We start from the raw sequence: 27,953 nt of genomic DNA, 5'->3' as shown, positions 1-27,953 counted from the left end.
AAGGATGAGGCACAGAAAGAGGAATAAAGAATGTGAGCAGCAATTGGAGCTGGAGGGCTGCCTGGCAGGCTGGGACAGCCACATCCCCTTACCCTGAGTTCTCCTCCCCCACCGGGCTCTTGGGTTCCCAGCTCCTTTCACAAGAGCTGTGCAATCAGTGCCACTAAAATTGGCATCTGCCCAGGGACATCCCCAAGCAGGGAAAGGCAGTGGCAGAGATGGAAGAAGCTGGGAGGTGTGTGCTGGGAAATGTGGCCCTGGAAAGGAATCGCACTAAAGGAATGAAGGTCAAATGTGCATTTTATTCTATATTTTATCCTTGAAAAATAGGATAGCACTGTTTTTTAGTAATAATATAGATGAGGAAAAAAATCTATACACATCAGCCAAGTGTGTTACCAGTCATTCCTGTTAAAGAGGTCAATAAAAAAGTAATGTATCCTGTAGGTGAAATACTACACAAGGAATTTCAACTGCTGAGCATGCTAATCTCATCGGGTAACAAGCAAGCAGAACTTAAAACCACGTGAAGAATTAAGGCAGAAAACTGACCGTAACTCCTACAAATTCAGTGAGCACAGCTCACAGTTCCAAACCCAAAACTCCGCAACCCAGATGCCTGGAGGTGTGCTGCTGGCAGCTGTCTGATCAGACCCCCTCACCCCACAACATACATGCACAATGCCAAATGATGTAAAAGAGGATGTAAATTAATTCCCTGGGAGATGATGCTTGCCACATAAGGGATTTTTTTCTCCAGATTTACTGCACAGCCCACAGACTTACACATTTCTACCAATGCCACATCACCTGTAGCTGATGGAAAAGGGTTTCCCTGGGCTTTTATGATCCCATATGCAGTGCTGGCTCTTCTTCCCACTAAGGAATAGGAGGACAGAATGCAGATTTATTGCTAGGCAAGCTTGCTAGGAAAACATTTTGTTGCTGTTTTCTTTTCTTTCTTTTTTAAGGGTGAGGGTTGAATTGCTCTTTTTATCAGCTATATCACCCAGTTATTCTCCGATAGAAAAAATAAAATAAAAGGTTTTCCAGCCATGCCAAAAGTTTATTAAAACTGAGACTCCTCCAGGAGCAAAAACGGTTTGTGATTCAATCAGCAACACAGAATTACTAAGAAAGCCGTAATCACTTGCATTAGCAATAACTTTCAAAGTTTGGAATGTCATTTTTAGGAAGCACAAAATGATTCTTTCCATCAGATGAAAAATCAAATATAAAGTTTTGAACAGAAGTATGAAAAAAATTGACTACATTTTTCAGTGTCACCAAGTCAAATTATTAGCTGAAGCTGAAGTTACTAGAATAATTACAAGGTTATAAAGACTGTAACTTTTGGCAACACTTAAAAAAGTAATTAAAATCTCATATAAAGACTTTTGATTTATTAGCAAGACATTTGACAATATCAAACCAAAATCAGTTCACAAATAGAAATGGATTTATGGGAAAATCCTCTCACTGCATTGTACGTTAGCTGTAATTTGTACAATCCAAAGCAAAGTTGTTTTCCAGCTTTTCTCAATCAACTGAAAACAAATGGCATTGGTTTCCACATTAGGACAGTCCCTTTCATGATGATTCAAAAAGTCAGATTTCTTATTAAAATACTCTCCTCTTCTCCCTTCCCAGCTACTTTCAAGGAACAGCCTTGACAGAAAACACAGGGTATTACTGCTAAATTTCAGCAAACCCAAAGGCAACTTCCTTACCTCCATTAATTTATGTAGATGTCACTCTTCTATGTAAATACTTACATAAAATTCATTCTTTGTAGGTTTTATTTTATGTGTAAGCATGCAGATGTGTGTGTATGTACATGCATCTTTGGGTTATAATTTACTCCCTGAATTTTATTTATTTATTTATTTATTTATTTTAAAGTCCAGAGTTAACTCTATGTAGGCTATTAGTGACAAACTTTTTCAAGGAAGCTTCGCTAAAAAGAACAGTTTTAAAAAACCAATAAAACTTCTTACTCTTCACTTTCAATAAACCACAGGAGAAGATACTGTAGATGTAGATTACCATATCAGTACTTTTGATTTACTCATATTTTCAATATGGAGACAGGTAATTCTCATCCGTAACTTTATTCCAAAGCTGTGACCTTGACTTTTACCAAAAGTTCAATTGCAAGGATATTGTTTTTGAGACAGGATGAAGAAAGGAGTTCTCACAGATAAGATAATGAACTGTCATATGCAGCTTATGAAATACTACTGTTTCAAATAGATGCTCTGATTTAATGTGTGTTGACAGTCGACTCAAAAATTATGACTAGGTCATTATGTGGCGCACAGAGACTACAAGGCATGAATTACTTATTTGTTTATCTCATAAAGCATTAGACGTGTGAACAAAGACGTCTTCACAGCCTTCCACGTAGGGATCAAATGTAGCAGTTAGAATAATTAAGGGTTAGAAATCTAGATTGAATACCACAGGCTGGAGGTATAGGATTGTAGCCATATACTAAAAATTTCTCAAGAGGAGTTATAAAAAGGTACTGGTGAGCACTGTTGGCAAAGTTACACCAAAATGAAAAAAAATGTTGTTCTCTAGTTGTTGAAAATGATGAAGAAATACACTAAAAGACTATTTTAGCTCTTAACCCATTATCCTAAGTACTCATAGAACTGTTAAAATTCAGAGAAACTTAAAAAGGAGGAAAAAAAACCAAAAACCCGTAAGATTATCTTGTGGCTGAAATAAGAATTTTGAGAAGCAACAGTAACTATTGACATATATATTCTAACAAAGTATGAACACAAAACTAGAAAATTACTTCCTCTATTCAATAAATAGAGTCTTTCTAATAAAGAGAAAAAGAAGATGAGCTGCCAGTGCTGATGTTTGCTATCAATAAACCAGAAGTCTTGATAACACTACAAGGTTTTCCATCACAGTAAGAAAGCAAAAAATGCAGAGGTTCATATGCAGCTTAACACAGATTTTGTATTCTAAGTTGCTGAATATAAGAGAAGCCTATTTCACACTGCTGCGTAAAATTAGTGTAGAGAAAATAAGCACACGTAGGATGTAGAATCACAGGATGCACTTAGAAGTCATGAAACTGACAGTCTTTCCAGGAAAAGAATGAGCAAAGACTGTGAAGAAGTGAGGAAGCATTCAACACTTCATATTTCAAATGCTTACTGTATATGTATAATATGAAGTTTAGCATAGCTTCCATTACAGCGATAGTGGGACTCTTCAGTAACAACTCCTAGCAAGCACATCGTACATAATTAGTTCCCAAAATCAAATTGTTCTTTATCAATGCAAGATTTGCTGCGCTTACAAACACATTAAATAAAAAGCAAATTTAACTGCTATCAATATTCTACTCCTCCTTTCAGACTAAGTGACATAAGGAAACACAGAAAAGAATGATGATTTATCTCCCCTACAAAGAGGCTGCCCAATGCCCCTTCCCCACAAGCCTCTTCCAGGACAAGTGTTTGCTGGCTTTTTTTTTCCCCTGGCATTATACTTCAAGGAAGATAACTGAGGTTTCCCAATAAAGTTGCATTTAATCAACAAAGTTGTAAAAACCAGACTGAAAATTATTACGCAGCAATCACATTAACACATATCTTTGAGCAAAACCCTGACACAACCAAAATTTAAGAGCTATAGAATAGCTATATGGAATAGAAACACAGAGTGGTACAGTTCTTCTGGAAGGATATGGAAATAACAGTGACGTGTCTTACTGCATCTAAAAATCATACATCTTTCAATCTCTGGGCTAGCCTGTAGAGAGAAATGACATACTGAATGCCCAGGAGATGGTTCAAATGCAAAAGAATATACAAACTGCTAGGCAAAGGACCTCAAATGAGATGAACTTGCAGCAAATAGCAGGACATCATCCACCTCACCCCACTTGGTGCTAAGGGGACACAGAATGACTCGAGTACAGGCAATCCATAGACTGCCCTGGTGAATCTGAACATTTGGTGTTCTGTGGGACACACAACAAGGCTTATCATCAGCCATGAGGAAGAGCCAACAGAGACCATCAGGGTAGAAGTGAGGTGTCCTGGAAGGCTGGGCTGGTAAGAAAAAGAAATTGAAGGAAGTTGCAGGTCATAAAAACAAGCGACAGCAAAAGCTGCTTCATTAGGAACCGGGCACAGAGATGGCAGAGGTAAGCTGGAGTATGAGAGCTCAGCCAACCTCAGTCAAAAGCTACTCAATGTCCTCAAAAAAAATGCTGGAAATTAGGTCCAGTTTTTGAGGATTAGAAGGAGACTGCAGCACAAAAATACAAAATTCAGACCAAGTAAAGGGTATCAAAAGGTAACAAGGGATCTTTCTCTACGTGTGGAGACAGACAGACACCCTCCTGCCCTCTGACCCCACCTCCCAAAAAAGAGACACAGAAAACTTTGCATTGGAATTCACTGAGCAGATCAGCAGCAATCCTCCAGTGTTACAATTAGCAGTACATATGAAGGTGAGATCTAAGGCTCCTACAGTGGAAAATGCTGTCAAAGTTAAGCTGGCCGGTTTGAAATTGGTGGTCCTAATAAATCCTTTCCCTAGCAAGTGTGATGTGTCAGAAATGAGCATCTTAGGTCTCATGGAGCAAGCACACCTTATCAGGAAACATCCTGCCTAGCCTGTAACTGTGCCATTGTTTTATATATTCTAAGATGAGGCGTATCAAAACACACAAAGGAGGTTGGAAATTTTGTGCAAGATAGAATGTACTACTAATTCAGATTCTATAAGGTCACTAATGATCTCAATGATCGGAGGGAAACACCAAACACAGCAGAAAATCCCGTACAGAAAAGACAGGATTCTTCAGTTGGGATTTCCAGAGCTGTAAGGAAGTACAGTTCTCCAGTTCTCCTTAACCTCCCTGCTACCCCACTTCATAATACTGTCCCTGATCACTCATTACCCACAGCACTACATGTGATGTGGACTGAAACCACTACAGGAAATAGTTTATTTCCTTGAGGATAAAACCCTAAAAACGCTCAGCACCACACATCCTAAATGTCATCCAAATGGCTGCCTCAATAATTAAATTATATTGCATCAAAAAGCACATGCCTATAGCAGTTTCATTTGTATGCACGCACTCAGTGGTGAGTAACTGGGTAAGCAAAGATTGGGTGGAGTCGCCATAAAAATATACAGTATGCTTATCACTAAAAAACTGAAACAGAACATAGCCTTTTTGCTTTATGATCCTCTCTGGACCCGATTCATCACTGTTTTATTACTGACTTTTGTTATTGTATCTGAATACAATTTGATTTTATGAGATCTTAAATATTACCTTTATAAACATTTCATGTGATGTTGACTGTATCTGCAAATTGCTTATTTGCTCAGTGTGTTTGTTCATTGATGCCATTGCAATAGGGTTTTTTTTGCATTAATTTCTGTGTTCAGTCTAGTTTATCTTCTGAGAAAATCGTGCAATGGAATTTTTAATAAGAAATTCTTTAAAAAGAAAAAAAGATTTAACTGTAACTGGTGAAGACATTTTCCTTTATAGCACTCTGTTTGCTATATAATTTGATCAGGGAGCCTATGTCAGTCACCATGAGATTTCAAGAAAGTGCTTTGTTTATCATTTAATCAATATGATTTGAGTAACCTAGAAAGATTTTTAAATTGTAGGCTAAATTCTGTTCACACCTACTGCAACTTTACCTGACTTTCACTCAATAAATGCTATCCACACATCATTTCTTTTGCTTACACCAGTCTTCCTGTACAAACTCAACACCAGTAAAACTTGTAACTGACCTCCTTCATCTTTATTCCCACAGGAGAAGAAAGAAAGAAAATAAAATAGGACAGCCAGAGGTTACTAAAGGCTTTGTTTTATGTAGCTGCTCCCTTTCGCACACGAGTCCAGGAGCCCACACACATCACAGTGTGTCAGCAGCACTGCTGGGCAGACAGACCAATTCCACACCTTGATGCTTTTGTTCGCCAGCTGTCATGTTCTGGTGTTAATGCTTCTGGACAAAAGCTAAGGGAGGGCTTCTGCTCAGGGAAACGCCTTGAGTTGTACTGCTGACTGCAGAGATGCCGTGGGTGAAGGCATATCACCTAACCAAAGCATGTGAAGTTGGAATCACCTTATCAACAAAGAAAAGAAAAAAAAAAAAGCAGAAGAGACTTCAAAGCATTTTCATAAGGGAACCAGAGTGGGGATAACCTGTACAACTTGTTTTCAAGTAATTGACGAAGATAACAACTGCACAGAGAGAAAATACAATAGGATGGTTTGGCTCCCTGATCCAATGACTTGATAGGCGAGCACTGGTTGATGGCTGTACTCGTACATTCATCACATCTGAAAGCCTACATGCAACAAGGCACTTACTCAAATGTTATTAAGCTAAAGCCTATGAATTAATTGCATTTAATTTTTGGAAGCACATGAGGTTATTATTTCCCTCACTGTATATATTTGATACTTGCAGTACCACAGGACCAACTGTAAACTGCTATGATGTTTCTTTCTTATTAAGTTTGCCCCTTGCAAACACTGGCCCTCAGTGTCAAATGAAATTCCATAATCCTTCTAAATTTCTTTCATGGTTATTTCTAACATTTACGTTGACCTATGAAATTCATGTAACTAGCAAAGTCAGGCTTCTTTCAGTCTTCAGATAAGACAATTTAAGCAGAGACATTCTTTGCTTGGTTTCTAATCAAAGCACTTAAAATTGGAAACTTTTATGCTTTCATACCAGATTTTTCAGAATATTTACATTTAAATAGGCTAAAAAATAATCAAGATACATGATCTAAAAACAAAAATGAATAAAAAGCAGCCATTTTCATACAAATGCTACAATTAATCATTATGATGAAGAGATAGAAAGCAATCCATCTCGTCATAACAGAGAGCTGATGTAGCTTTTCCGTTCACCTGCCACAGAAGTTAATTATTATGAGCAGATGTGCTTAGATTACATGAAAATTTATACTCCATGAAACTGCGTGCTGAAGATATGTATTTATTTTAAAGCACAAATGTATTTTTCTGATTGTTTGGACGTTTGCTCATAAGCTACTTTAACAGCAACGTAGCCTGCACAAAACCAATCCATCTTGCAGGCTGTGATGTTGATGCACTCCGTTAGCTGATCATTTCAGGGCGGTACTAGGAAAGCACCTGCTGCTCAAAGCAACTTCTCACAACTGCAGTCTGTCTGATTTGCTGCAAATGAATGAAACAAATGTCCCGATGCCCTTCAGTGGCAATGTGTGCCATGACCACATCACACACCGTGGGGTTAAATGCAACAGAAGAGTGAAATCCTTCCAGTTCTCTCGTGTCTACACATAGCTGCTCAGTACGGTAGCCCAATTCCGGGTTGATCTTCCCCAAAATTGTTCATAAGTACCTATTAATAAAACGCTCTTCTCAGAGCAGAAGGAACAAAACAAACCAGCGGTCTTCATGGTCAGTGAGGGCAGAGGCTATGGAAGCCTGCATGCTCTTATCACACAGCAGTGGTTGGGAGTGCTGCTCTGTCACATAACACATCCCTCGAGGACACACTGATCTACTTCACCCTGGATTAAACAAATGCTGAAGTAGATGGCCTTCGACAAGCCTATTACATTTTAATAGGTTGGTTAGATTCCCATATATAACATACCTCTAGTTCGAGCTTTTCTTTTACCAACACAAAGACTGAGATAGAAACAAAGATACAGAAAGTTAATATCCAGGAGATAGCAGAAAAGAGATTACTCAAAGAAATTTCTATCACCGTGGGGCACATATCCAAGAAAATAAATATATGATCACACGACTGAATCTTCTAGGGACTGTCAAAAGAAGGAATGATAGTACTGATGTTAGAATTGCCTAGAAAAGAAGTAGGAAGTCTCATCTTCTACAAGGCTTCACATCCAAGACCCAAATTTGACATTACAAAATACTCTACTTTAGGAGAAATCTGTAAAATATCAGAATATATTATTCCATACTTTCCTTATTTCACAAAGCCAATACCAGAAATCCTTTAATAAATGCTGCACGTTCTAGACAAAACCAGTAGCAGCCAGGAAAAAAATAGACTTCAGAAAAATCTTTGTTAGAAGATGACAACTTTTCATTACTATCTATTGCCACTGAAATACAGAGATAGCTTTTTCTTGTGTAGTAATTTTATTCCAGTGGTATTCCAATTTTTTGGATGAGGTTTCTCTTGAATTATTATAATATAAGGAAGAGTGAATCTTTTTCTGACTCTTGAGAAGCAATTCCATGACAATACTGTTAATGAAAGAGAAGAAAGGAGTGTTTCTAACAGGAGGAATTCTCAGAAGCATTAATGCTGCAATAATCACATTTGCTTTAGAAAATGCTAAACATACTGTTTAAATTATATTTTTAAAATATTTTTCAACTTAAAGAAAGCCTCTATCCCATAAACAGCAATGCTCTCTATACTAGAATCTACCATTTCTCATTCTCCTAATGCAGAAAGGCTACTTTAAAAAGAAAATAAAAGGAAATCAACTAATTATCTTTCCAGAACACAGTGACATAAACATCTTTAGAAACTGAGCCAAGAGAAAAGAGAACCACTGGATGAGTACAGAAGATGTCGGTAATACTATTTCATGATTGCTTCAAGTTCCCTCCTAAGTACGAGCATTGCATAAGTATTCCAGTCACTTCCAGATACGATACTGCCACTTTAGTGCACTTGTTTGAAAGTGAGATTATGGGATTTTTGAAAGGTAGTTTGAGCCGCAGTTATTCATTTATTCTAAAATTGAAAAGTCATGTCTAAATCCTCAACTGCAGACATGAAGCTGCTGGAGTAGCATAAATACACAAGTTCACATTCAATTAACATGACGCTGTGACTCATTTTGCACCTTTGTGGCATGCCACATTTAACATGTCTCGTGCCTGAAGACGTACAGTAAGCTGCACTGATGAGCTCTCTCATTTAGGATGCTAATATTTGTGTTCAGTAACAGAGTTTAAAGAAATCTGACTCAGTAATTTCCAATGAGAAGCATTTTCTAACAAATGTAGAACAAGAAGAAAAAAAACAACATGCAACTTCTACTAAGTCTGTTTGGTACTACCTTACTTTAAGAACAAAACTCTTTATCCCTCCCAGTTAACATCTCTGGAATTTCTGGAACTCAGTATTCCACTTGACTGAAATCATTATGGACAAGATGACATTATTCTGGTAATTGCTTCGAGGAAAGCATCTCTAAAGTTTTTTCAACAATTTAGAGCATAAAAGCTTTTTAATAAATTTGCTTATTTTTTGGTCTTCCATCAAGGTTCCTCATTTAAGCTGCCTATTTGAAGAAAAGTTCTCCAGGCCATTTTCCAGAGAATGTGGATCTTATCATGCTCAGATAAATTTTTAACAATTTCCTATGAACCAGAATGGCTTTGGCATGAACTATCTTTGGATTTGTAAACAGCACAACAACAACAAGAAGGAAATGAAAAATTTATAAAAGCAAAAGTTGATCTACATCAGTCCCGAATGGGACTGCCTACAGCATGGAGATGTGAACAAGAGGGACACTGAAGGGCTGTAGAAAACAGCAAACAGAAAAGGGAACAAAACTGAGCTCAAATGTCTCAAGAACAAAGGATGATGTAATTCAATTTAAAATCATCAATAAAGGAAAACAGTTTACACACTGCAGGGTTAATTCATGGAACTGCAGTATATCAGACACAGCAGAAACCAACAGACCACGAAGAACATGAGAAAAAATCAAATATTTTTATGTCTAGCTACAGTGACAGTTACACGAGCTCATATAAAATATTAAGGATTATAAAACCTCCTGTTTTAGGTTCTAAGTCAACAAAGCAGTTTTAGAGTGAAAAGGCTCTAAAAAATGGTATTTTTGAAAAGGAGCAGACAACGTTATGCAAATAGGTCTATTTACAACTCACAGAAAGGATTTCTGTTAGACTTTATCATACCGTCTGCACAAAGCATGGAACATGACCACTCAGGTCTGTTCCAATGGAAGCTTCTCAGTTTCCTAAGAAAAGTCTGAATCAATGGTTCATAGCTTGAATCTTAAATCACTGGAAGTTGATGCTAAAACAAGTAGTAATTGGAAGGGCCTGTCTCCAGTTGGAAGGAGAGATTGCTCTTCATTATGACTCTCCTAATGTCTTTCATCATCCTGAGCAAGTCTCAGCGCAGTTTGGTTTTCCTTGGACCTCTTTCATCTACTCCACTGTTTAATGACAATCCATCATTTAAAAAACGGGCCCCAAAAATGACTTTCACAAAAGATAGTTGCTTAGATCATACAGACTACATAGTAGATGAAAGAAATCTTAGGAGGACCAAAGAGAGATGATCTTAATCAGAGGGATGAAAGACAAAATGAAAATCTCTCTAGCCTTACTTTTAAAAAGGAGTTTCCTTCAGATAAGATGATCTTGACTCCTTCTGTGTACCTGCTAAGTATGGTGTGAGTACTGTCAGATCATTGGGGACTTTTATGATTGAGATGCTCTAGCAATTCCTGTAAATTGTACACATTTGAATGGTGCTGCCTTTGACTTTGAGGTGATTGGGCCATTTCCTATTGATCTTAAGCCTTCTTTCCCCCCCTTCTTCCCTCCTTCCTCCTAATCAAGGCAGAAATACATAGCCTGGAATGCTTTGATGTTCCTCTGCTTTACTTCTCATTATTTTGATCTTTTAACAATCCCTCCATTGGTACACGCTTGTAATATACATTTTCAGTGTTTATGCCTTCTGGCTTCAAAAGACTTTTCTACTTGATTTTCAGAAAATAAATGCTGTGTGTGGTACTAAGATGCTGCTATTTCTGCTCTGTTTATCAGATAGGAACAGTATAGAATAAAGCTAGAAAACATGCTTGATTCCCTGTACAGAGTGGAATACACTGTCCTATTTTTGAAGGAAATCAAATAATTTATTTGGCACAGACTTCATCATCTTTATTTTATGGAAAGTCTACAGAATACTGAATTGCCTTTGGATAAAATGTTGCACTGTAGATTACTGTCAGGACAAATTCTCTTAAGAGTCTTCTCAATTTTGATGTTGCTGGCAATGAGTACAATGACTGAAAGGAGCTAGAGTCTCTCTTGCTATTAGTTAGCATCTATAAAGTAAGGTCTAACTGATTCCCTGGCTGCCTGTGAAATACTCTTACAGCAGACACACACAAGGTGAAATTTGGGCCAGACTCAGTCTGAAATACAGCAGCACTGGTTTAGAGGCCTTCAGATATCTGTTGACACCTCACATAAAAAAAAGAAGGGAAGCCCACTGTCATGTGAGCAATTTCTCACTGGAGCACCAATCCTTCCCCCCTTGTCGTACCAACCAAGTCCTGAGGAAAGAAAAACTGTCTACAAGAACAGGTTACCTGGACATCAGCGAGATGTAAGACAATACAAGGACTAATTGCTATTCCCAAACCATTACCTCATAAGCTTTCCTAGCTGCAGTCTTCAACACAGGCATTTACATAGACAACTCTGCCAAGTCACCAGGTTTTAGGAAAGGAGCTCAGGATGATTTCTAAATACACAGGGTTGAATTTAGTTCTCATAAATTAAGCTGCAGGAATCTCAAAGTCACAAAATGCTCAGAGTGATTTATGCACCACATCTCACACAGCCACATCTGCCCCTTCCCCTCTCCTGCTCAATTCCAATGGTTCCAAATCTCAATTTACTGAAAGTCTGCCTGTGAAAGGATACCATCCTTATTTCTGATAGTACAGGAAAGGATAACAATGCATTCATGCAGCTTTTCCAGGAGATTTTTTTTCGTATTAATGTCTCCTCCTCCTCCATTTTTCCTTGTTTCTCCCTTTATGAAACATTATTACAGGTTTTTGCATGAAATGAAGCTAACATCAAATCCAAAATTAAACCCTGGCTCTGGGAATAATTTAAAGGTAAAAGTCTAAAAGCAAACTGATAGAAATTAGATGCAAACAATCCATACTCATGTAGTAAAACATTCGTATTGTAGTGATACATCCAAATTCCTGTGCACAGATGAACATAGTTCGCAAAGACCAAAAATAAGTTCCAATGTAAAATCAAATGTGGAATCAGACCATAGCCTCATAAATGCCTATCTTTTTCCCCATGAATGAAAAATTAGTAATTTGGAAAATAAAATTCTCATCTATTCCATTGGCAAACAAGGTATTAGAATTCCTTGAGAGAAAGTTCTGAAGCTTAAATTTGATCTTACTTTTTTGTCATTGTTTACAGTGGCAGAAAGCACTACTGAACAGAAAGAAAAGTAAGGATTACCTGTTAAAGATATTTTATTTTAGGAATCAGAAAAAATCAATCTCAGGAGCTTGAGGATCAGAATGAAAATGTAAGAAATAGAAGATTTAATGATGGACACTTTTTTTTTTTTAAACAATGGTATAATGCTACTAGCTTGTAGTCCATAAATCCTACTTCAGCACTCACCTCTGCAGCACTGCTTTCTGCCTTCCTACACAGTGTGACCACTGCACCTTTTTTTCTTTAATGAAAATTTCATTTTACTGATTTCAGAGCATTTTCAAAATTAAACAACTTGAATTTTTAGGCCTACCATTCATTCGGAATATTCACAATCTGCAATTTGCAATTACTCAGCTGTGTTACAGCTAACCTCTCATTACATACAGTGGTAGTGAAAATAACGAAAACATCCAAGAGTATGCATTCCTGGTGGGAGGCTGTCTGAAATGGCCTTCCTGGTTGACAGCAAACAGCTGATAACATAGCTATCAATGTCTTTTCTCAGCCAGTTACACAACCACCTCATTCTGTATTGCTCTGATTGCAGAACTTTCTCAAATTTATACAACGTCAATCTTTGAACTTGAGTAGCATATGGAAGACTATCGTGGGGGACTGGACTCAATGTCTTCCTAAAGTCAAAGGAACGTTATCTGTGCTGCCTTCCACTTACCTTATTGTGAATCCTCAGCAAACTGCTTTGTCAAGGAAAGAAATCAGATTATCAAGAACAAATAATAGTAAATCTATTCCATTTTGGCTGTTTCTTATCACCTTTCTACTCTCCATGTGTTTGTAAGCTGAAAATTGCATTATCAGTGACAAGAAAATAAAAATACAGATAACACGTACTGTCTGAATTTGCAGTAGGATGCAGAACGGCTACACTGGCAAAGCTGCAGAGATAACATCCTGCAAAGGCTACCCGCTGAACACTGATCACAGAACGACTTCACAAACCTTTTCAAATATATCACTAACAAGACCCAGCTCCCGTCCTTACCCTGTCCTCAGCTATTTGCTATCAGAGATACCAGTGGGCAGGCAGGTGTTTTCCAGACATTGCTGTCTGGCCAAGACTCATGCTCTGTCTGTTGTGCTCCTGAGTCTACACTCTCAGTCACGTCTCCACGACCTCCAACGAGAATCATAAAATCACAGAATATCCCGAGCTGGAACAGACTCACGAGGACCACTGATCTCAAACTCCTGGCTTCAAACACGATCACCCCAAATCCAAACCCTATGGCTGAGAGCACCCTTGAATTCCAGCAGCTTGGGACCATGACCACTACCCTGCAGAGCCTATTCCATGCTCCACCACCCTCTGGTGAAGAACCTTTTCCTTATGCTCAACTGGTCCCACTCCTGGCACAGCTTCACGCCATTCCCTTGGGTCTATCAGTGTCAGTTTGCTAGACCAGCATCAGCAGAATAAGCACTAACAAACCCTCCGCATCACTGAGAATATGGTCAAGGGATAAGTGTCCTATCAGGCAGAACTAACATTGGAGGGAACTACTGATCACAGGTAAGCCACTATCAGCTGGACAGATTTATGCACAGGCAGGACTCACACTGCAAACCACTGCTCATAAAACATCATCACCTAACTGAAGTAGTCCGTGTTTTTGCCACATTTGCCATCATAAATATATCCACTGCAAACTCTGGGATATCGCATTGCCTCTAGACTGTAAATTATAAAAAGATTCCAATAAGTACCTCCTGAAATTGGTATTTTTACAGCAGACACACCAGAGGTGGAATTTGAGCCAGACCCAGACTGAAATATAGTGGCACTGGTTTAGGTATCTTCTGATGTCAGCTGACATCTCTCATATAAAGAGGGAAGTCCAGTATCATGTGAGCAGAGAATAAGAGCTGTTGGGTGACTATCTTTATTCTCATTATTCTGATCTTTTAACAATCCCTCCATTGGTACATGCTTGTAATATACGTTTTCAGTGTTTATGCCTTCTGGCTTCAAAAGACTTTTCTACTTGAAAAAAAGCAAAAAAAAATAGTAATAATTATGTTTTTTGATGGCACATCTCACATCTCATGATAAACAAGTTACCATAAAATAATTTCAGTAAAAATAACAGTGATGTATGTGGCCCAAACTTTGTTCCAGACTGATCACACAGTAAATAATGTATCTAAAGAATGCCTCTTTAAAATGGTCTTGCAGGTACAATGTGTGCAGGCAACGCCAAAATTCATCCTTTCATCTTATTAGGTATAGCACCAACGTGGACTTAGTCACTAACTTATTACAAATCATGTCTGTAATCCCAGTTTCACCTGTTTTATATATAAAATTTATATTCTCTGCATATAGACACACCAGTAAAAAATTCATGGCAGGCTATTACCCTTTTTTTTCTCCTAATGATAAGCCCTCGATCTGCATCTTAGTCTAAAACCACTCATCTGCAATATTCCTACAGCTACAGCAGAAGGAGAGCAGAATCTTAAACTCCTCGAGTCCAGTGCTTTCTTCATTCTATTTTTTCACTGTCAATTCATATATCAACTTCTGCACAAAAATGGATTATATCTATATCACCAACTCTCTTAGCAAATTCCACATGGTATGAATTTATAACCTGTATAATGGATGAAAGAAATAGATCATATATGGTCTAATAGTACAGCATGCTAAAAAAATGTTCTACTAAGATGCACAAGGAGGCAATCTAGTATTGATCCACCCCAAGACCTCAGGTGAGCCAAGGAGTGAGCACTTCTTTCAAAGCAGAGAAGTAGTTTCTCATTACTACATTGGTGGCTTTGTTGTTTGCCTGTATGTAAGTCAATATATTATTCTCCTAGAGAATTTGCTGCTTTGTGTCACAGCATTTCTGTGTTCTTCTGATGGGGAGGTACAGCTCTGAGATGCACACGTTGCTGCTGTTAATGAGGGGAGATATGGTCAAATCCCTCAAATGAGTCACAGCTGAGAGGCAGCAGGAGAAGAAGAAAATAAGTTATGACATGTTCCATTGCTGCAGTGTCTCTTGCTTTTGGAAAGTAACTACTCTTTACATAACCATGTTGTCAGGTATTTCCAAGACTAGATTTTTAAGTGGTACCTCATTACATCAGTCTGGTCCTTAATATGTGTCTATTTATTTGTCCAATGGCTTTTGATGCAGCTTTCAAAGGCATTTGCTTAAAGCCTGCTTTCCATCCACTAATTAAATGTTAACAATCCCTTGTAATGAGCAACACATTTTTTTCCTCCGCAAAAATGTAAATGTCTAAGATGGCTGATCATGTCAGCACTGAAGGGAGAGGTCATCTCAGAAGGATCTTCCATCACAAACATCAGAGAACAGTAAAGTCACTGAAGGGCATCTGAAGCAGAAGCAATTTTCTCACATTCTTGACACCTTCTAGTAAATTAGTCACTTGTCGAGGAAAATGACAGCTATATAGCAATAGAAAAGCTTGTAAAGCTCTTCATTTATTGTTAGAAATGTTGCCTGTGTTACTGTCAAGCAACAGTAATATCCCCACACTGTTTTATTCTCGAGTCTCTGTTTTAGGTGGTTTGTTGGTTTCTGTTTTTTCAAATGATGCCTTAATGAAGTTTAAATAACATTTATATTTCTTAGCTCTAAATAGTTCTTTCCTCTTAACTGCATGATTGTTTTCTGAACATGTAAGTCTACTACAGATGATATACTAAATTAAAGGCCACTGTAATTAGTGCAATGCAATTTCAAGATAAACCTGTAACAACTGCAGCTTCAGGGGGTCATCATCTCTTTGGCTATTCTGCTCATTATTGAGATAAACCCTGATATCTTCAGCATGTTACATGTGCATAAGTGACAACACTCATGGAATAAGATCTACAAGTATCTATATCAGAATCTATTCTAAGAACAGAGCTTGAAAGTCATTTCAGACTCCATTTTCCCTCAGCATATTCATAGCTCTAAGTATTCTAAAACACAATCTAACCATATACACATAAACACACTTTCTATCTTTAGAAATACTTCATATTAATTCGGTGCCCTTGTATCTGGCCAAGCACAGCAGTCACGGAAAACTGAAATCCTTATTCAAATGACAGTCAAGACATGGACAGAGAAAGAAAAAACAAAAACAAATTCTAAAAATGGACGCTATAAAGTTGATTATTTTCAGTCAATAAGATAACAGTTGCTACTCTGCAAAAAAAAAAAAAAAAAGTTGGGCCAATTTGTGCAAATATTCTTTGGAGAATAAGCACTTACTGGCTGAAGACACTGACACACTTTGCTGGCCAATTCCTGAACAGAACAGTGCTGTTACCTCAAGTGCAAACTCAGACAGGATGCATGAATGCTGCAGGAAAGCATATATCTGTAACATCAACACCTGGAGATCTGTAATAATGGTACAGTTTTCCCTCAAAAGATTTCCTTAGGCTCACCCAATCAGGCAATACAATTTAGAATGGAAGGGACTTCTGGAGGTTCGATGCCTTCTCAAAAACAGGACAGATCTAAAAGTTAGAAAAGTTATAAACTTTAAGTTAGAAAACTTATACAGTTGAGTTTTAAGTATTTCTAATGAATCTAGAGCCTTCCCAGGTGATCTGGAAATGTTGTAGCTACGACTTACAATTGTTATGCTCTGCTGTCTGCCTCTCTGGAATGGATGCACCTCCTTCCCCTCACGCCCGATTTCAGGCTGAACAGAGCCAAGTATACAGCCTTGCCTCACGCTTTATTTCAAAAAACCTCCAAAGGCCACTTTCATAGTGAAGAAGGATAAATTCACAAGTCCTCAACTAGTGATGTCTACATGCTGGAAGAGATCCTGCAACTTGTGTAAGTGGATTGCCATGTTTGGCTAAACAGTTACTCAGTGACAGTTTGGTAACAGCACGTCTTTGCACAGGCCAGCTGCTCTTCAAGAGCTCATGCAGCAAGATGAGGTGCAAACATCAGATTTTTTGAAGCTTCCTTTACTTTTACAGATAATCTCTGAAAATCTACCAGCTTGTTTTTCAGAAGCAACTCCAACAGGTAGCTGGGTTTCAGCTGCCTTTGCTCACGTTTGTAGGCAGCACCCCGTAAATTCTGTGTGCATTCCATTTGAGAATTCATTTTCCTGAAACTCCATTCATCTTCAACACTGCCAATTTGTACCATCACATCATGTAACTGCCAAAATCAGAGCTGTTGTGAAAATCACAGATAATTACGAAAAGTGAACCTAACACCAAAGCAAATTCTGCTTGAACCCACCAAACTGTGAGATTCCTTTTGCATGACTATCACATAGCCTATTTAATTGTTGGAGAGCTCTCCACAGAGCAGAAATAAGCACGATACTCTCCTATTATACTTCAAATCCTGTCAGAGTAAGATTAGTAAAAAGTTCATACGACTACTGGAGCATAAAGATTGCCCTCCCTTCACACCGAGATCCACGAATACATTTCAGGATGTCTCAATTTACAGAGCTCTCTTCAAAAACCTTGTGGAAAGGCTTGTGGTCAAAACCTAAAGGTATTTACTTCTTTTAGTTTAAAACATTTCTTCTTTCAGATGCAGCTCACATACTGCCAGAGCTTTTCTTTCTTTCCCTTTGTTTCCAGATTACGTAAGAAAATCAACTCATCTTTAAAGAACAGTTTCTAACCTTGCGAAGGAGTAAATTACTATGTCAAATTTCTTCAGTTAGCATACCTGTATAGTAATCTTTTTTCAATAAAAATAACCTTTTGTTAAAGGTTTTATTAGATTTCTCAACAGACTGATAGCAGACACATCTCAAGCCATCTGCAGGAACTGCTAAGACTCTGATCGCATACTCAGAACAATGAAATTCTTTTTAACGCTTCTGTTCAGACAACTGGATCACTGTATTTTCCAAGTGCTTAGGCACACAAAGGGCAGGAGCCCAAAGCCTTTTCCAATGCTGAATTTTTCAAACAGTCTTGATAAAAGCAGGCCTCAGGCAAATTATTAGTAAAATTTAAAATTACAAAGAACTTATCCTTTCCATTTTTTAGCACCAAGAAGCAATTACTTCATAGAGAACTACGGATACAGTTCTTTCTTCTCTAAGGCAATGTGCTTTATCCTTAAGCAGGAGAGGTTACTCTAAGGATACTTGAAAGCTAAGCATAAATCTGTTCCTATACTCCAAGCTCACTATCATGTTGCTGGTATTTTGACTTTCGATGGAGCAGAAAAACCATATAATGAATCCACTTCCCATAACTCTTCATTTTACATCTGAAGTGCTTCAGTTACTGTTTCCAAATTGGCTACTCTAAAAGAGTAAAGACTCTATTAAACATCATCCTCCATCACCTTAGGTACTTAAGAGATCACATGGAGAAAGCTTACCCCTTGACTGCAAACCATGTCCACATGCCTCGTTATGTCCCAGCACATTCTGTCTCACTGATTCTGGCACCAGTACACAATGACTCCATCGATGGGTCTTCCACCTGTGAGAGGAAAATGTTAATGATTAAGTGGCTAAAACTGGAAAATAATATTCCCAGAAAAGAACTTCAGAAAGCTGAGATGGAAATGACGATATACTACAAAGACTTGAGGAAAAATAGCCAAAAAGTTGTAATCACTGCTGAAATATGCATTATGAACTGAAATTCAGATGTAGGGCTCACCTTCTAGAAAGTCATTTCATTCTCCAATCGTACTTCCCTCCCTGACTTTTCTAGGGCATCATTCACAGTCACAAAATAAAACAGCAAACAGCTTCAGCGTGCTTTGAAATCAGGCTCTTCTCCTGAAATCTTGTTCTCATGCACCATCTGCTTTCAATGCTATGATGTGCGTCAACCAAGAATGCAAGACAGTGGCTTTCCACAGTGCTGTGCAGAACAGGGCCACGTAGCACTGAATGTTTCGACTCCTGCTCTGTCCCAGCGTTCAGTTGCCTGCTCTGCTCTGAGACCAGGGTGTGCAGTTTGAAGATTTATATGCAAAGATATAATATGGCTATATTTACTAACATTGTATAACAGATGGGTCAGAGAATTTTAATGAAGAGTGGTGAGTAATTGTCCTATTGTACAATCTGTCTAATCAGAAATTTAAAGTGCATATTATTCACTGGAGTGAGAACATCAGGGGAGAAGACAGTGTTTCTGCAGTAAGCATACAATTATGATTAAGGCAGCTGAGTGCCTGCAGTATCAAAATAGCTTGCATTGATTTTTAGATACACTGAGGAGAGAGTTCCCAGTAAGACCTTCCTTAAACACCTCCAATACTGAATTTACCATCTTTAGGAGCTGTGTCTATTAGCGCTCATCCTGATGAAATCAGATCATCTGAAATCTCCAATTTGAACTCTACTACGTTTAGCAAAACTTATTATTCGATTATTGTTTGTTTACTGACCCTCCATTTTTCAGTTTCATGTCATTTTCTTGTGAAAATTGTGCTGGATGATCCCACAGGATTAATTTCTGTAGAAATGGAAACCCACTAGAAAGAGACTGATTCAAAGCTAACACTTTTAAGCTAACACTTTTACCTATAAACTGGACAGACGGGAATATCTTCACATTCTCTTTCCTCATACAAGGTGTCTGGGCATGCCTGTCCCCCATTGGCAGCATCCTGAATGATAATCCTGTACCGAGACTGCTTAACTGCTGTGGCATTGCCTGTAAAACAAAGAAGAATGCTTTCCAGACACAGTTGGTACCCTAAGTTAGTCATCTTGCTGTTTTGGTTTAAGATTTCTCATGCTACATTTACATTGTGAAATTGTGAATCCTCACAAAGAAGGGGGGCTGGTACATCGAGCCCAAAAGCCACAATTATTTTCTTTAAAATTACAAGCAGTTCAGAAGAGTAGCATCAGGAAGGGTGATAAATCCACAGTCTGAGACATGCTTAAAAATGGCTTTTTTACAGAACATCACAGCAGACAAGAAAATAAGTACAAGCAAATGCTAAAACATCTGAGCAGGAAAAAAGAAAATTAAAAAAAAATGCAACTGTTACAATGGAAGATTTTGTATCCTGGTGGTCTCAGGCTACTGCCAGTAAGCCATCTGTACTAATCTAGGAGTTACAGATGGTGTCTTCCTGATAAGAAAACCATCACAACCAACAGAGACTAATTCTCTCCTTAGCCTGAGTACACACAAGCTCAATGAACTTGGAAACACAGCTCACAATGTGAGACAGGAGACAGGACTTGCATGAGTCAGAATTGGGACGCTGAAACCGAGAGCTGGTGTAACTGTTGTGAATGGCAGCAATTGGGGGAAAAAAAACAAAAAGGTTCTTAATAAAATATTAATAGAATTTTAATAAACAATTCCAGACCAGGAAAACCTGTCCTATAATAGTGGACTTCATAAAATTTGTGGAAAGTGGTGAATAACAGAACTATTTTTTCAGCCCAAGATAAGGGCAAGGCTGCAGTAGCAAATCTCAAAGATTCCTTTATCACCTAATATATTGTAGCTGTCTTTCACCTTAGCACCACCCATTAATGCTATCAACGCAAACAATCAAGTTTTTCAGACAAATATCAAATAGAGTAGGGACAAGAACAATTTTCTGTAGGACTCTCCTTGGCTCCTGTTCCAGTTTGATTGTGAATAGTGGTATCTTCAACCAACTGACTGGAAGCAGCACTGCAAAGGACCTGGGCGTCCTGATGGACAAGTCAACCAGGAGGCAGCTAAGCACCACTGCAGCAAAGAAGGGTCAAGGAAAGGGAGACTCTGCCTCTGCTGGGCACTGGTGAGCCATCTCGGGGCTGTGTTCAGTTCTGGGCTCCACAGGACAAGGAGCGCATGAACACAGAGCAAGTTCAGTGAACAGACATAAAGATAACATAGGCACTGAAGTGTCTGACACATAGAAAAAGCAAGGAGAGCTGGAACTGCTCAGCTGGAGAGAAGAAAGCTTGAGGATTGTATCAGTATACCTGATCAGGGGCCATAAAGGAGATGGAATAACACTTTTCACAGTGATATTCACTGAGACATTTTTCAAGCAGCTCAGTATGCATTTACAATGATTTAATTCAAGCCACTTGTTCCTCAGCTTTCTGATTTCATGTGTCAAAAATCTACCACTTCCCTTAATTAGAGCAGCTATGCTGTCAAAAGAGGAGATTAAATTTACAGGGCATGATTTGTTCTCAACAAATCCATACTGACCAGTTTATCATAATCTTATTCTTAAGACACTTATATTTCAAGTAATAACTACTTCTTGTGCTTTTCTACATAATGAAGTTAGGATGAGTGATCTATAATTTCCTTGACCCTTCTTTTGAGTTTTGTTGTATTTTTTTTATTCTTGGGGTTCTGTTTAGTTCTTTAGGACTCAGCAATTTCCCGCACAGAAGGCAGTCACGAGATGCTCTGGCATTACTTCCTTTTCTATTCATACAGCCCTACTGACATGGAAACAGAAGATTGATTATTTATTCTTCAGTCCATTCCTCTCCTGGCAGCAGATGGGAAGCAACAGCAGCACTGCACATTCCCCAGTAAGTAGTGGGCATACCTTCCATCCAGCTTCCACTTACTTCCAAGCCATTTCTGTTACCCACTCCATTTTCCTATTGGCTAAAACTTAATTTGCATTCTTGATATTATATTTTAGGCATTCCTTTAAATTCACCTTCAGTTACATGCTTGTTTCTAATTGCTGCAAAACAATTCGGCAACAAAAAGATTCTGAACAATTCTGATGAAAAGAAAAGATAAAAACAGCCGTGTTTGATGTTTTCTCTTCTACGTTTGAAGCGGCTGGCCCTACTAGCTACTAGTACAGATATTTATTTGGGATAGAAAGTGAAAAAAGTAGAGTCCTGTTGGGCTCCAGCCTTTTGTACAGTCTTCCTTGGTAGCTTCCAGACCTTCCACACTCCTGTTTGCATGCAACATGTTCACCAGAGGTGCACCTATCTATTTGCTGATTTTCTTGAAATATATAGCAGAAATGTCTTTCTGCTATTGCTATTTTTTCCCTTCTCCTAAGAATCATGAACTTTCTCTCTTTCTTGGTGATGATTTTCTAATTCAAATTGTCTACCACCATTAGAATCTTAGCCATTTTCTTCCTATTAATCAGCACCAAATCTAAATGAGCTTCCCACAGTAATTTTCTCCACCTCAAGAAACTAAATTATCCTCAACATTTATTGCACATTACTCAAACCCCATTTTCAAAATTGAATTTCCTCATTGGCTTTTCTACAGGATTCCTTACATATGTTACTGAGTGTAATTTTTATATCTCATTTAAGATTGTTACAGCTTGATTTTCCAAGGTATTAACATTATATAGGACTGTACATTTAAATGTAAACTTCAGCTGACTTCAAGTAAGGTTATGTCCGTTTGCCATTCTGAAAAATTAAGTCCCAGGATCTCAAGACAAATTCCATGCCCTCAACTCCGCAACTCAGAAAACGCTATTTGAGAATTCTGAGAGTGTCTTACCTTGCTTCTATTCCCACCCACCTGTCCCATCTTCAGTCTTCTCTCCTTACCCATAGATTCTTACAACTCCTTCTATCAATATATTCTTTTCATTCCTCTTTTGCTCTCACATCTTTGCTTTCTCTCCATTTGACCCCCACAGCTTCCCTGGCACACTGCTCAGGGCTAGTAAACGTGGATTACTGTCAGATGAGGGACAAACTTCTTGCTCACTACTGTAAAGCCCAGCTTTATCTTGATAAAATCGCTGTCGCAGCTTTACAGAAAGCATTCAGCTTCATCTTTTGTGCTTCTGACTCTGGAGGGAAGGGCACAGACTGGTCAGCAAAAGATTCTACGAGCACACAAATAACAGGGACAGATCCTTTAAGATTTCAATCACAAAAATCAGAGCTGTCTCCAGTATTCTTGTAGAGTTTTGAAAGCCTAAGTTTAAGCTTGACCATCTCCGGTTGAGTGTTTTATGAAAACTGATAGTGGAAAATCCTTGAGAGAAACTGACGCAAGGTAAAGGTCACTGGAATTTCTTAATGAGGCAGCCAACTTTAACATTTCAAATATGTTTTAAGTCCTTGAAACAAACTGGATAGTTACTGTCTAACACTTCATGTAAACTAGTACACACGAAGCATCATTAAGCAACCATGAAATTGTTGACCTTCACTCTGGGTAACTAATATAAAGAAGAGAAGTACTCACAGTCGTCATCTATTTATTGAGAGTTTTGTTTCGATCTCAATTTTAAAGCTTTGATCTCATTTTAAAGCTATGCTGACAAACCAAAGAGCACATCACCCATGCTGAAAGCAGATACCTCTCCAGAACATATTCACCATCAGGTATACAAAAAAAACCATTGCTCATTCAAACCATTTCATTTTCCGAAACCTCCATGCTGGTTCTCTGAATCTTGCTTCAATTCATCCTCAAAGACCCATTAAAAGAGATAGATTATAGGGGAGTGCGGTAGACAGTTGTCACCTTTAAGTATCTGAAATGGCAGAGAATCAATAACTCGCAACAACCTCTCTGTTCCTGACTCACCAACAGGTGTTTTGATTCAATTGCACTTCTTTTGTGAATTATGTCGTCCGTCCGTCTGTTATTGCCCTACGTTCACTGCTGCCTACACTTCTGAGGTATGAGATAATTCTTTGCCAGAAGACAGCCTCTTGTCTGATGACATTTAAATGTAGGGAAAATGTCAGCTTTTTACTGTTAGATAGTAAAGTTGGATGCGCTTTCTCAGATAAACTACAAACAGCTTAGCTGGTAAAGTTCTGTGTAAACCTGATTTAGTGGCTGCATGTTTGTCTAAGCTCTCATCTTCTGCTGGTACACATTTAATTTTAAATCTGTCAGGCAATACCTGCTTCTGCTTGATTTGCTTAGTAATTCACCATCTGTATATTGTTTTCATTAAATATAACTTTCCTACAAAGCAACAAAACCCCGAACGACTCCCATACACATCGCTTTTTGAAATTTCATTATCACGCTGAGGTTTTAATTGTGCAATGCAAATTAAGAAAAACTTGCAGTGTAGCCGTATCAATAACAGATCTCGCAGAAAGCAAACTCCCCCATCTAAGAAGTTTTAATTTAGAATTATATTAAAATGATAACACTGCCAAGGAGGTTAAATAATTAATTTCTTCTCATTTTAATTGTAGACTATTATTTAATAAACAAAGTAATTTACCAGGTAATTTATTCTGCTTCTTCATAGGCAGCTCATTTAAAGTCTAAAAATAAATTGCTAATTAAAACAGGATTCACTGTTTTAGAAACAACTCGTTTTCCTATAAAATCTTACAAGGACTATGCTAGAGCATCCACTGAGAATCTTTGAAGGGCAAGGAAGCTGCCAAGAAAAAGGAAATATTCTGGTAACTATGAAGTCTTTCATCTCAACGATTAATGAAACACATAAATTTGTCACATAAAACCAACACTAGATCATTATAAAGAATCTTCGCTAAACATCCAGCATACAAAAGCTAACCAACTAGATCAGAGAAACATATGGGCCTTAGAAAACACAAAGGGTTATCTACACAGCCCTGTGCATACATTCAGATTGGAAATAAATTTCATACAATACAGCAATTCTGCATACAACAGAGGAGCCTTGGATTTTCATCTTTGAAGTTTCTCCCTCAATGCATGGGATGCTGAATCTCAAGCTGTTTCATTACCCTCCTGTAGGCATTAGGTAGAAGGACAACGTGGTGGGAAGATGCATAATGAGAAAAGGAAGGGTTTGGGTCTTTGCAGATCTTTTCTTTCTCTCTGACCACTTGTGGCCTCCCTACCCACTGGCATCTGCATTTCCACTTCACCATTAGCAGCACCAGCACCTGAGTCACTGCTTGAGATCCTCAACACCTGTTAGGAGCCTTTGCTGGGGAGAGTGCAGAGTTGCCAAAGTCTCAGCAGTACTGGGAGAGGTGAAGGCACATGGCATGCACAAAGGATGTCCGGAAAGCCCTTGGGGGACTCCTCGTGCCCCTCCATCCTTTTCCCATGGCCATGGATGTAACCAATTGCCCAAAATTCTGTTCTCTTTTTATAGGCTTACCAGGCTGACACGCTGTTGGGCAGCGAGTCCACTCACTGAAAGGCGTAACAATGCAGTCCTTCTTGCAGGGCAGGAGACATGGCCGCATGGTCTCAGGTCTGGTGGAATCTGGACATCTATAGGTACAAATGCAGAGATACCATTTCCTCAACAAACAACAAATCTGTAGGGAAATGTTCAGCTCATAAGACTCTCACAGCGCTGTGAGCCTGATGCCACACCACGGGAATCTCTCCTGCTCACAGCAAGTCTCATTTCCATTCCCCTTTGCACGCATGTAACCAAACTGAAGTTAGAACACGTGCACGGATTTTTAAAAATATTGAGTTTGGCCTAATGACTACAGAGCAAATGTAACACTATCTGCTGCCTAAAACACAATGCTCGCTGAAGCAAAACAGATATATTTATTACCAAACCGAGTCTATAAGGTAGCCCTGTTTAACATGACATACAACGGCCTTCTATTCACTTGCAACTGTTTTAAGGACTGATGAGATATTCTCCTCCTTTCAAACCACTAGGAAATTCAAAAGCAGCTTGAAGCCATCTTTGTGCCCCTTCCCGAGGTGCAGGAAGAGCTTGCAGGACAGAAGCTGCGTTGGGAAAGTTGTACTACACAGTATGGGAAAATAAATTTGATTTTTTTTGCATCAATTTTTAACTCTGAAATGAAAAACATGTGATGCATATTCTAATAAATGCTTCAGACGTAGACAATCAATATTTAAAAACTAAAAGGGTGGAAAAAGGACAACTTTATGGGAATGGGCACATCATGCATTTCAAAGTAGGGGATCAGAAGGGGAATTACTCTTTTCTAATTTTCATTAATTTGTAGTAGCAAGATCACTCAGAAATACTTAGGAACACAGGCAATCTAAAATGATCAGAACTGAAAGAAGAATATGCCATTAAATCGCTCTAGGAAAGAAAATAAACCTTGCAGTCATGATTCCGCTACTGAGATGGTAATAGGATACTGAAAGGTATAATTTAAAAGAAAATAAAGAGACATTTGTCCTCATTAAGCGTAACTATTCTAGGGGGCAGAATTCTGTTATCCAACCAGTAAGGTGCTGATATATTTTTACGCTGAAATTCTAGCTTTATTCAACATTCTGTGCCTCGCAACTGCCTTAAATTGCTGTGTAGGTTTTTATCATGAAATTGGGAAAAACGCAGAACACAAAGACTCAGCCCAAAGGTTATTAATGCCCATAATGTAGCCATTTCAGAAGCCACATTAACAGCAGGCTTTCGCCGCAGCAGTTCCAAATGCAATATTACTTTGGGTCAGTTTTCATCAACTCAGACATAAACCATGTCAGTGGAACATCCCCATTTCCCCTCAGACTGTCTCAAAAAGTGGAGGGGGAAAACCTATTTTAGACATTATATAGCTCTACAAACAATATGTTTAATTAGACAAAGTTGCAGCATATCAATAGATCCTAGATATAAATGAGTATTAGATTTCTTTCCCTTTATTTAATTAATCCCATTAACCTCAAGAATTTTAATTAACTTTGCAGAAATCAACACAGTCTGCTTATACCAACAGGATTGTTTGAGAGCTACAATAAGAAATGAAACTCAGTTGTAAGTCTCCAGACTCATTATCAGTGGAAAAAATAATTAGCAGTGTCTTGATTTTTTTGATATTAGGGAAAACATCTGTGCTACTTATTTTCCTCACTTAGCAAAACAAAGCAAAATTCAGAATACTTGTACTGCAGAATACAGTTGTTGGTATTGCATTATAACAGCTATATAAATCAACAGAATGATACATATCACAAAGGTTCTGCCTCATTGTGATGTAAATAAAATGCAAACTCTTCTTATTTTTTTTCTGTTTTATTAAAGCATTGTTAATAATGTATTAATGAACGTTATGTCCAGACATACTTTGTGTTTTCCATACACCAGTCCTTGAGGAAAAGCATTTGCAAAAAAATTTGAATTAGAATAATAGAGGAGCTACAGCAAACAAGATCTATAGCACTAAAAGCATGCATTTTCCTCGGATTTACTCATAAAAATTAAAAATGAGATAGCTACTCATTTTTGTTACACATTAATAACCTTTCAACAGTAGTGATGGAATAGCAACTGGAGAATAAGAGCAGAAATGAAATTATTACTAAGTCTGCTGTTTCCCTTCGCTGTCTGAAAATACTCTTAAGTGTAATGTACCGTAACAAATCGTCACTTGAGCTCTACAGACAAAGGTGCACCGCTAACGACCTTTCTTTGAATACCTTTTAGGCGGAACATGGCCAGAACCACTCCTCATGCAGAAGACTTTTCTCGTCTGCATGCCCACTCCACAAGTGGCTTCTCCACTCCAACTGATGGTTGCATTCAGTGCAGTGACCAACACATCTTCAGAACAAGAGCTCCAAGGGGAGGTTTCCCAGAAGAAATGCACACACGGGTGATCGTTACATGTGCGGTGCTCCTGCAGGGCTCGGTCAGGAGGACAGGCTTTTCCACCTGGAAAGCATGAGAAGAACAAAATATTTTATCTCGTGACATGTGGCAAAAGGAGGCAATGGAAAAAAATAACTGTGATTGGTTTGCTTCACTTT

The 27,953-nt window shown here is 38.3% G+C and overlaps 1 protein-coding gene across 1 annotated transcript in view; it reads right to left on the bottom strand.

Moving 5' to 3' along the window:
• The window catches only part of LOC104911857 (thrombospondin type-1 domain-containing protein 7B-like), an 89,484-nt gene that overhangs the window by 38,737 nt on the left and 22,794 nt on the right, over positions 1-27,953 (bottom strand). Inside the window, exons 2-5 of the mRNA XM_031554324.1 lie at positions 27,624-27,876; positions 25,360-25,475; positions 19,838-19,970; positions 18,676-18,779 (exon numbers count right to left, since the gene is read on the bottom strand). Coding sequence (XP_031410184.1) covers positions 18,676-18,779; positions 19,838-19,970; positions 25,360-25,475; positions 27,624-27,876 — 606 coding nt within the window. The remainder of the gene's footprint in view (positions 1-18,675; positions 18,780-19,837; positions 19,971-25,359; positions 25,476-27,623; positions 27,877-27,953) is intronic.

This window comes from Meleagris gallopavo, chromosome 7 (assembly GCF_000146605.3).
Source record: "Meleagris gallopavo isolate NT-WF06-2002-E0010 breed Aviagen turkey brand Nicholas breeding stock chromosome 7, Turkey_5.1, whole genome shotgun sequence".
NCBI lineage: Eukaryota > Metazoa > Chordata > Aves > Galliformes > Phasianidae > Meleagris > Meleagris gallopavo.
This window is presented reverse-complemented; position numbering and strand designations above follow the sequence as displayed.